Source organism: Phaseolus vulgaris, chromosome 11 (assembly GCF_000499845.2).
Source record: "Phaseolus vulgaris cultivar G19833 chromosome 11, P. vulgaris v2.0, whole genome shotgun sequence".
Taxonomy (NCBI): Eukaryota; Viridiplantae; Streptophyta; class Magnoliopsida; order Fabales; family Fabaceae; genus Phaseolus; species Phaseolus vulgaris.
The window spans coordinates 49,264,058-49,275,711 of NC_023749.2; the positions used below are offsets into that span (position 1 = coordinate 49,264,058).

At 33.2% G+C, this 11,654-nt stretch overlaps 1 protein-coding gene across 1 annotated transcript; it reads left to right on the plus strand.

Moving 5' to 3' along the window:
• The first annotated feature begins 1,392 nt into the window (after window positions 1-1,392).
• LOC137830235 (serine/threonine-protein kinase AGC1-7-like) lies at window positions 1,393-4,320 on the plus strand. Its single transcript, XM_068637436.1, has 2 exons — window positions 1,393-2,026; window positions 3,453-4,320. The coding sequence occupies exons 1-2, from the start codon at window positions 1,482-1,484 to the stop codon at window positions 4,318-4,320; spliced, it is 1,413 nt and encodes a 470-aa protein (XP_068493537.1). The 5' UTR covers window positions 1,393-1,481.
• The last annotated feature ends 7,334 nt before the right edge of the window (window positions 4,321-11,654 follow it).

Sequence of the window (11,654 nt, forward strand, 5' to 3'; positions counted from 1 at the left end):
TTTCTTATTTATTTCCTAACCAAGGAAAAATTCTCTTTTCTTCTTTGTTTCTTTGTTTCTTTGTTTTTCAAATTTTCAAAATTCAAAGATGTGTCTTCATTGATATACATGCAGGGGAAACATATCATTGTTTCTCTTGTTCAATCTCAGATAGCCTATGAAGTTATAAAAGGTTTTATTGATATTTCATTTAACTTTTAGTTTTGACATATATAGCATCTCTTTTTTATTATACATGATGAAATGGTTTTGATTTCTAATAATTGTAAACATTATATCATACATGTATTTGACTTTTACCACACTTAATTTGTTTATTTTTTACATTCCATTATGAATTGAGCATTGTTTCTTCATCAATTTGATGCTTGTATACAATTAATTTGTTTATGACTTCCTTTTTCCTCTATGTGGACTTGAAACTACAACACATTTTACTTAATTCATCTTTTTTTTATAATTATATATGTATTTTGAACAAATAGCTACTTATTTTTACAACTTTTCTATTACAACTTTTGGTCAAAAAAAATAAAACAATTGTTTCTTAATTTGTTATCAAATATAGCCAATAACGAGAGGAAATAAACCTAGAAATATGTTTAATAGGACATGACATTGAAACAATAGTTTACATGCAAGATATCCTTTAATTTTTAATATTTGTGTTTGTAGAAATTCCTCTTAAAAGGTGTCATTGCATTGTTGATCAAAACCTACCCAAAGCTCCAATTTTACCTAAAGTAAGAGTTATTTGTTCTTTCATTTAAGCATAAATTTTTAACCATGATGATGATTAGTGGAAATTAATTGAATTTCAAATGCAGATTCTTGAGATGAATAGGCTTATGCAAATTCATCAAATAATTTAGAAAGTCATATCCAAAAAGAAAATTAATACTACAAGAAAATCATCAAATAGAAACCAATTTTTAGAGACCAAAATAATTAGTTACAATAGGAACTAAAATAGAGACCATTTTAGAAACTAAAAAAAATTTGGTTTCTAAATTAGTTTCTATTATTTTCTATTATTGTTAAATAGTTTCTAAATTGGTATCTAATTAGCAACTAAGGTTTTAGATACCAATTATTTAGTTTCTAAATTTAGTCTCTAATACCTTGGTTGCTAATTAGATACCAATTTAAAAACTATTTAACAATAATAGAAAATAATAGAAACTAATTTAGAAACCAATTTTTTTTTTAGTTTCTAAAATGGTCTCTAATTTAGTTACTATTGCAACTAATTATTTTGGTTTCTAGAAATTGGTTTCTATTTCATGATTTTCTTGTAGTGTAATATGCAAATCATGGTTAGATAAAGTGAGTACAAAACCAATAGAGAAAGAGAAATAGAAAAGTTTCTAAAACTAATGCAAAGGTGACAAGTAAACCAACATTTAAACCTCACCAATTTTGCAGATCATAACAATATTTCTGATTTTTCCACTACTCAACACCCAAATCCAAGTGCAAGAATGCTTTCAAATCACAATCCTTCAAGCACATCATCAGAAGAAATAGCAAAACCTACAAGGAAATTTCCTTTACCTGCACGAAACACCATTCAAGGTCTTAGAAGTGGCACTAGCTCTAGCTGTGAAAGTTTAGAGAGCATTTGTAATGCACATATCAAGCCACATACTAGAGGTGATGTGAGGTGGGATGCAATTAACATGGTTGCTAAGGGTAATGATCTTAATCTCAGTCATTTCAGGCTTCTGAAGCGTGTTGGATATGGTGATATTGGAAGTGTGTACCTTGTGGAACTTAAAGAAAGCAAAGCATTCTTTGCCATGAAAGTTATGGACAAGGAATCACTTGCTAGTAGAAACAAGCTTTTGAGGGCACAAACAGAAAGAGAGATTCTTGGACTTCTCGACCACCCTTTTTTACCAACTTTATATTCTTATTTTGAGACTACTAAGTACTATTGTTTGGTCATGGAGTTTTGTAGTAGTGGCAGTTTGCATTCTCTTCGGCTGAAGCAACCCAACAAGCATTTCACTGAAGAAGCTACTCGGTTAGTTACTTAAACACACATATACATTGCACTTGGATTCCACCAAAGTGTATGCTACAATACTTATTAGTCATGATTATGTGTATTAAGAAGCGCACTTTAAGCCTAACACAACCTCATAAAACCGGCTTATGAGGTGAGGTTTGCATCCACTTATATACTATGAAATGATCTATTCTAGTGATTGTTTGTTGGGTTTATCAGGTCACCCGCTATTGGGCCGTTATCGGACCACCCATAATATGTTGTCTCACGCACAAGCTATCACTCTCGGCGTGAAGGGATGTGTTGGAGATCCTACATCGACTAGAGATTGAATCATTTCATAGTATATAAGTGGGTGCAAACCTTACCTCATAAGCCGATTTTATAATGTTGAGTTAGGCTTAAAATCCACTTTTTAATAATATGTTAATATGTTCAAGATAAATTATTAAAAAAATTTATATCGATTGAACTAAATAAAGTATTTGAGGGATGTTACTACCATGTACACAAAACGGGAGAGACAAAAAAATTTCAGCCCTGCTCAATCCTAAATTGTATTACATTCCAAAAAAGTTTTCAAATATATCTTAGTTCCAAACTAATTCATGATATTAGCTTGTACATAAAGCTCATTACCAAAAAATTCATGCTTGAGATCACCACTCTTGATCCAACAATGATTAATTAGATTATGCAGCAAGAAAATTCCAAACTAGTTTAATGCTTTATTAATATGATATAACATGTCACCATTTCAATGAAACAAATGCAATTTACTTATTTCTACCAATTGTCCTCTTTTAAGTTAAGAATGAAATGTTATAAATTGACACCAGTAAGCTTTTCTTGTTAACCTTTTTTAACAAAGTTTTGTTTACTACATTCCTTTTCATTTTATATTTCTACACATACTTCTAATAAACTGAAAAATATAGTAGCTGCAGAACTATTATGCTACTTCAGAAGAAAGAAAAGTTATTAACATAAGAGCATATTTTGTTTGCATGTTTAATGTACTATTTCTCAAAGCAATGCAATTGCAATCATATAACACAAGAGAAAGAAACATTCAAATCTTTTACCAACTAAATTGTGCACTAATAAGAACATATGTAACAAATTTTGCAACAAATTTAAGAATTCAATATCTTATTATAAGAAAATGGTATATCAGAAGATGGTAAGAAAAGAAAATGGTATATAAGAAGATGGTAAGAAAAATTATAATGTCTTGTTTTATTGTGTGTATTTACATCACTCCATGTATAGAAAATATATACGGCAGGGAGACTTTCTCTTCAAATTATAAGCTAATTATGTGATGATCCATTAATCATAAAATTCTATCATTATCAAATTAATTACATATACATAATTACATATAATTACGTATAATTTGATAATCATTATTTCCTTTAATACTTATTTCATACGACAGGTTTTATTGTTCAGAAATTTTGCTAGCTTTGGAATACTTGCACATGTTAGGCATTGTGTATAGAGACTTAAAACCAGAAAATGTTCTAGTTCGAGATGAAGGTCACATAATGTTATCAGATTTTGACTTATCTCTTCGATGCTCTGTGAATCCTACACTAGTGAAGTCATCATCTGCACATGAAAGTAGTAATGGTCCTTCTGGAGGCATTCTGAATGATGAGCAAGCAATACATGGTTGCAAACAACCCTCAAGTTTCTTTCCACGCATTTTGCCTTCAAAAAAGAATCACAAGTCAAAGTCAGATTTTGGCCTCATGGTTGGAGGATGCCTCCCTGAACTAATGGCAGAGCCTACAAATGTGAGGTCAATGTCCTTTGTAGGGACACATGAGTATCTTGCACCTGAGATTATTCGTGGTGAAGGACATGGTAGTGCAGTGGATTGGTGGACCTTTGGAATCTTCTTATATGAGCTTTTGCATGGTATAACACCCTTTAAGGGTGCTGGAAATAAAGCTACCCTCTTCAATGTTGTAGGACAACCCTTAAGGTTTCCTGAAAAACCCTCTGTTAGCAAAGTTGCAAAAGACCTTATACAAGGGTTGTTGGTGAAAGAGCCTCAAAAAAGATATGCTTACAAGAGGGGTGCCACAGAAATAAAGCAACACCCTTTTTTCCATGGAGTGAATTGGGCTCTTGTTAGAAGTGCTACACCTCCTATTATACCAGAACCTTTGGATTTTTCTAAGTATAGTAGAAAAGCAAAATATTCACCAATGGATAAGAAGATTGCAGATATTGTTGCAAGTGATAAAAGCAAGCATACACAACCAGATTCATCTTATGAAGATTTTGAGTACTTTTAGAAGAGTCTGTGATGCTTTGTTTGTACAAAAATGTACATTGCATATCTCAAAACAAATTTTGAAAGATATCTCCAAAATTAAATGTTGTACACAAACATGTAAATTTCAGTAAAAGATTTATTTTCCCCCACTTCTTTTTTTTACTTTCTTCTTTATATTGTTTTAGCATTGCATTGATAGCTCATTCTAGAAAATTTTCAAATTATTAGTGTACAAAATGTTTAGAAAAATTTCAAATTATTAGTGTACAAAATGTTTAAAAATACTTGTGAAATACTAGGAAATATTGTAATTATATACAATAAAAATACCATAGCAACATTTTTCACCAAATAAGTTGACTACAATGTAAACAAAATATAATAGACTCTATCAAAGTTTTTTCTTTTCTTTACGAATATAATCAATACTTTTTAAATCAAGATCAAGATCAATAATTTTAAAATGTAGATTTTAATTAATTTTTTGAAAATACTTTAACACAGATAATCAACAAAAATAATTTAAATATTACTTTTAAAAATATTATAAAATTAAATTAGTGTAAATGATGATTTATTATATTTACTAGATATATGCAATGTGTTTGGTAAAGTTAATAAGCTAATTAGTGATTTCTTTAATTAACTTAAGGTTTAATTACATTTTTTGTTTCTATATATAAGGTCAATATTCAATTTACTACATTAATTTTAAAAAAAAAATTGGTCCAATTTTTTTAAAAAAAATATACAATTTTTGTCTTTTCTGTTAAATTTGTTGAAGATGGTTGCTGCCTCTTCAAGACATGTGTTTGATGAAGACTTCTATGTTCAATTCATGTATATTTCCTTTTGCTTTAAGTGTGTCTTAGGTAGTGTTTTGAGGTTGGTTAAGAGTGGGCTTTTTGCTGAGTAACTCACCTCCTACCCTGGCCATGTGATAAGAACAAGCATAAGGTTTCTTAAACTGTTTTTCACATGTTTTACAAAAAAAAAACACGTTTACTGCATAAAAATAAATCTGTTCTTTTCTAAATAAACAGATTCATTTTTAAACTGATGCCTTGGCTAAGTCTTGTGAAAATTAGATTTTGTGCATCATGTAGTTTGACTAAGTCTTCTACCTTTCAAAACGACTGTGTTTTAAATAGTTAAGTTTTTCTGTTTTTGTTTTGAAAAAATAAATCTGTTCATCTGTAAATGAATAAATTCTTTTTTGTCTCTGGTGCCATGTCCAGCTTAAACGTTTTTCAGTTTTATCTCTGCACCAGAATGGTTGACTAAGTCTCCTCACTTAACAAATTCTCTAACTGTTTTTTGAAAATAAATCTGTTCATTTTATTTTCAATTTGTTCATTAAATAACAGCTTTAACTGTTTTTCAAAAATCTGTTATAAGTTGGTTTTCTATAAAATGAAAACTTGTTTCTGAGTTTAATCGTTGTTCACACATTTGAGAAAACAAGTTTTACAACAGAGAATTAAGAGTTTACAAAGAATTAGCATCTGTTCTTCAAAGATTTTGAAAATCACAAAGTGCTTGTTCTTGGTTGGTTCCAAAAGCTTGGTGTGAGGTGCTGCTACTGTTCTAGCAATCTGTTCTACTGGTTTAAGGCAGATTTTTGCATCCTCAATTAGGTGTAGTCGTTTCACTTTTCATTTCTTGTAAAAGTTTGGTTGTACACTCTTCTTGATAGGGTTTCTTGAAGAGTGAGTGTGCTGAAATAGGGTTTTTCAGCAACTGTACCTAAGTTCTTGTAAGTTTCAAGAACAGTGGGATTTGTGTTTGTTTGAATTGTGATTTAGTGAATTTCACCTTGGTTTAGGTGAAGACTGGATGTAACTCAGTTGAGTGAACCAGTATAATTGCCTTGTGTTCATTCTCCCTTAATCTCTGCACTTAAATTTCTGCATAACTGTTAAACTGTCAAGAAATAAATTTGTTCAATCAATAATAAATCTGTTCTTTCTGAGCTCGGTTCATACTGTTCTTAATTTCTGGAAAACTGTTTGATTTTAATAAGAACATAAATAACCTGTTAAAAAGCCTCTGAAATAGATTGATTGTGATAGGTTACTCAAGTAATTGTCAAGCTATCAATTGAACCTTAATCACTTGCTTAAAATTGAAGCTTGTTGTTTTGTGATTCACTGTTTTTCTTCATTATATCAGTGTGTGTGAATCTGGAAAATCGATCTGCATAATCTTGTGATTAACCTTGTTGTATAAACGTTTTTCAAACACAAACAGTGCCAAAATAAATCTGTTCAATTTCAAATAAATCGATTTATTTTCTGTACACTATGATAAATACTGATTCTGCGAGAAGGTTTTAAAAGGTCAATTCACCCCCCTCTTGAACTTTGGCACTATTAAACCCAACAATTGGTATCAAGAGCTAGGACTTATATTTTAATCAAGTTTGTTTGCAATAATGTCTGAGTTTAAAGTGCTTTTTGCTGAGGGATCTGCTGTTAATAGACCACCTATGTTCAATGGAATGAATTATGCTTTTTGGAATATTAGAATGCGAATTTTCATGGAATGTATTGATGCATTAATCTGGAAGTTGTGGTCCATGGACCTTATGTGCCAATGCAGGTTGTCAAGGATGAAGAAGTGGTAAAGCCAAGATCTGAATGAAATGAGACCGAAAGGAGGAAGGCTCAACATGATCTTGTGGCCAAGAACATCATAACTTCTGCATTAACAATGGATGAGTTCTTCAAGATATCCCAATGTAAGTCAGCTAAGGAAATGTGGGAAGTCTTAGAAGTCACTCATGAGGGTACTGAAGATGTGAAGAGGTCAAGAAAACATGCTCTCATCCAAGAATATGAATTGTTTAAAATGCAACCCGAGGAGAGCATTGCTAATGTGCAGAAAAGGTTCACTCATATTGTGAATCACCTTACTGGTTTGGGAAAATAATTTGACAGAGAGGAACTCAACATAAATATATTGAAGTGCCTCGACAGAAGCTGGCAACCAAAGGTGACTGCCATATCTGAAAGTCGTGATCTGTCAAAGTTGGGAACTGTTGCACTCTTTGGAAAGCTAATGGAGCATGAGCTAGAGCTCAAGAGACTCAAAGAGCAGGAAACAACAAAGAGAAAACCCAAAAGTCTTGCACTGAAAGCAACTAAACAGAATGAGATCAAGGAGGAAAAAGAAGATGCTGAAGATGATGAAACAATCAGTCTTCTTACAAAAAGATTCAGCAAATTCCTGAAGAAGAAAAGCAGAGATAGGAACCAGTAGAAAAGAAGGTATCCTAAACCCAATGATTCAAAATCCTCTAAATATACTTGCTTTGGCTGTGGCAAAACAGGGCACATCAAAACAGATTGTCCAGACAATCAAGCAAAGGACAAATCTGCCAGCAAGAGAGTTGAAAGGAGCAAGGGAAGAAGGGCTTACATTTCATGGGAGGAAAATGAAGTATCTTCAACCAGCAGCTCTTCAACTGAAGACAAGGAAAACAATTTGTGCTTCATGATGAAGGATGAGGAGTCAATCTCTGATTTAGTAAGTGATTTTTCTATGGATTCAGATAACTATGATCAATTGCTTGTTGCTTTCAAAGAAACACATGATAAAGCAAATAGGCTAGCTGTAATATGCAATAAGCTGCAAAAGGTAAATAATGTGCTTGCACCTAAAGTAAAAACACTTGAGGAAGAATTGCATAAGGCCAAAATAGATTTGGTAAGCCTTGAACTAACATGCTTGCATGCCTCTATTAAAACCTGTGAAAACTGCAAAAAATTGAAAAAACAAGTGGAGTATTTGCTAAAAACCCTTTCCAATTTCACCAAGGGAAGAGAGAACCTTGAGTCTCTTCTTGGCTCACAGAATGCTATTTTCAAAAAAAATGGACTTGGTTATACCCCTGGAAATGTAACCAATGTCAAAAAGCTTTCAAGTTTTTTTGTTCCAGCAAAATCAGGTTTTTCAGCTTTTAACAGTGGCAAAAAGGCATCTCATGTAACCTGTTTTTACTGCATGAAATCTGGTCATATCTCTAGGTCTTGCATTGCTAGAAAGCATCTTGTTCCTAAGAATTTAGCAAAATGGCTACCAAAGAGAAGGTTTTAATCTGTGCTGGACCCTATACTGAAAAGGGTACCCTTTGTATAATTTTTATTCTGTTTTGCAGATGGGCAGCAAGAAAAATCAGTGGTACTTGGACAGTGGTTGTTCCAAGCATATGATTGGAGATCTTACAAAACTCACTAGCTTGAAGCTCAAAGCAGAAGGACATGTAACCTATGGTGATAATAACCGAGGAAGAATTTTGGACAGAGACACTGTTGGAACAGGGAACTCAACAACCATTGAGAATGTGCTTTATGTAGAAGGACTCAGGCATAGTTTTCTCAGCATAAGTCAGCTCTGTGACAAAGGATACAAGGTGAATTTTAAGTCAAATGGCTGCACAATCTCAAGTGATTCATTTGGTAAGGTACTGCTTACTGGTAAGAGAGTGAATAACATATATCTTTTGAATATCAGGGAAATTAACTCTTCAAATGAGTGTTTGTTGTCTAGAAGTGATGAGTCTTGGCTGTGGCACAGGAGGTTAGCTCACATACACACTAATCACTTAAATAAATTGAAATCTAAAGATTTAGTTTCTGTTTTACCTAACATTAAGTTTCAGGATAACAGGCTTTGTGATGCTTGTGTGAAAGGTAAACAAATCAAATCTTCTTTCAATTTAAAAGATATTGTCTCTACAAAAAAAAGCCTTTGGATGTACTGCATATGGACTTATTTGGACCATCTAGAGTTGCTAGCTTGGCTGGAAATGTGTATGCTTTAGTTGTTGTGGATGATTACTCTAGATTTACATGGACTTTATTTCTTGCACATAAACATGATGCTTACATTGCTTTTAAGAAATTAGCTAAGGTTCTGCAAAATGAAAATGGTTGCTGCATAAAATCAATTTGAAGTGATCATGGGGAAGAGTTTCAGAATGCTAGGTTTGAGAGGTTCTGTGAGAAGCATGGGATATCACACACCTTTTCAGCCCCTAGGACACCTCAACAAAATGGTGTAGTTGAAAGGAAAAACAGATCATTAGAGGAACTAGCTAGAACTATGTTAAATGAATCTAAGCTTCCTAAGTATTTTTGGGCTGATGCAGTCTATACTGCAGCTTATGTGTTAAATAGAACCTTAATAAGACCTATTCTTAAGAAAACCCCATATGAATTGTATAAGGGCAGAAAACCTAGTGTGAGCCACCTTAGGGTATTTGGGTGTAAATGCTTTGTATTGAATAATGGCAAAGAAAATCTTGGTAAGTTTGATGCTAAATCTGATGAAAGTGTGCACATTGGTTATGCTTTGAATGGTCATGCATATAGAGTCTTTAATAAAAGGTTGCTCATAGTAGAAGAATCAATGCATGTTGTTTTTTATGAAACTAATCATAGCATATCTAAAACTGCTGCTGATGATCTTGACAGTAATGAATTTAAATCTGTTTTAAATCAAAATGAATCGATTCATTTTGATACTGCTGATACACATGCTATGCAAGAATCTACTGTGCCTGCAGGTTTTCCAAAAGAGTGGAAAACCCCTAGAGACCTAACCCTTGATAATGTCATTGGGAACATTGAGAAAGGAGTATCAACTAGGAAATCCTTGAACAACTTCTGTGACGCAATGGCTTTTGTATCTCAAGTGGAACCCAAGAATCTGAATGAAGCTCTCAAGGACAGCAATTGGATTTTAGCCATGTAAGAGAAACTGAATCAATTTGCTCTTAATGAGGTCTGGACTCTTGTTCCTAGAATACCTGAGATGAATATAATTGGAACAAAATGGGTATTCAGAAACAAAATGGATGAGCACGGTGTGATTACCAGAAATAAGGCTAGGCTAGTAGCTAAAGGGTACAATCAAGAAGAAGGGATAGACTATGATGAAACATATGCACCAGTGGCTCGGTTAGAAGCTGTTAGATTGCTGCTTGCCTTCTCCTGCATCAAAGGGTTCAAGCTATTTCAAATGGATGTGAAGAGTGCCTTCTTGAATGGTTATATAAATGAAGAGGTATTTGTTTCACAACCACCAGGTTTTGAAGACCATCGGCATCCAGAATACGTGTTCAAACTCAAAAAGGCTCTTTATGGACTCAAACAAGCTCCTAGGCAATGGTATGAGAGGCTAAGTGATTTTCTCACCTCACACGGCTATGACAGAGGCACATCAGATAAGACCTTGTTCATTAAGAAGAAAGGAGATGACTCAATTCTAGTACAAGTATATGTGGATGACATCATTTTTGGATCAAAAATGGAGAATTGTGTGAAGCTTTCGTGAAAGTCATGAAGAGTGAGTTTGAAATGTCAATGATGGGTGAGTTGAACTATTTTCTAGGCTTGCAGGTCAAACAACTCAAGGATGAAATTTTCTTAAATCAAGCTAAGTATTGCAAGGATCTGCTGAAGAAATTTGAAATGGACAAGTGTAAACCAATCAGCACACCCTTCTCAACAAGTTGTCACTTGGATCATGATGAAGCTGGAATTGCTGTTGATGAAACCAAATACAGAGGACTCATAGGATCACTACTGTATCTCACTGCCAGCAGGCCTGACATAATGTTTGCAGTGTGCATGTGTGCTCGGTTTCAATCTGCTCCTAAAGAATCACACTACAATGCTGCCAAAAGGATTTTGAAGTATTTGCAAGGATCTAAAGAAGTTGGCTTGTGGTATCCAAGTAACATTTCATTAAGTTTAACTGGATATTCTGATTCAGACTTTGCAGGTTGCAAAATTGATAGGAAGAGCACCAGTGGAACCTGTCACTTGCTTGGATCAAGCTTGATCTCATGGCAATGCAAAAAGCAGGCTTGTGTAGCTCTCTCCATTGCTGAAGCAGAGTACATTGTAGCAGGGAGTTGATGTGCTCAAACCATATGGCTAAGACAGCAATTGAATGATTTTGGTATCTTACTTAACCATATACCTCTACTGTGTGATAATACAAGTGCAATCAACTTAACCAAAAATCCTGTCATGCATTCACGAACCAAACACATTGAAATTAAGCATCATTTTCTAAGAGAACACATTTCAAATGGAACATGTGAGATTAAGTTCATTGGTACTGATTTACAACTTGCTGATTTGTTCACAAAACCATTGGCTAAAGATAGGTTTAATTTTCTGCTTAATGAATTGGGAATTATGAATGTCAATTGTGCCTAGCAGTGAAAAATTAAATTTGTTTATTCGTAATTGAATGTGTTTATTTTTTGTACTGATATGCATTGATGACTAGGAAAGAGAAATTATGATCTTTGACTGCTTGACTGACCTAGTGGGCATT

Excerpts from the sequence above, each read along its gene's own strand:
- LOC137830235 (XM_068637436.1), top strand. The coding sequence starts at position 1,482 with ATGCTTTCAAATCACAATCCTTCAAGCACATCATCAGAAGAAATAGCA. Across the intron at positions 2,027-3,452 it reads TTCACTGAAGAAGCTACTCG|GTTTTATTGTTCAGAAATTT; the intron begins GTTAGTTACTTA and ends TTCATACGACAG.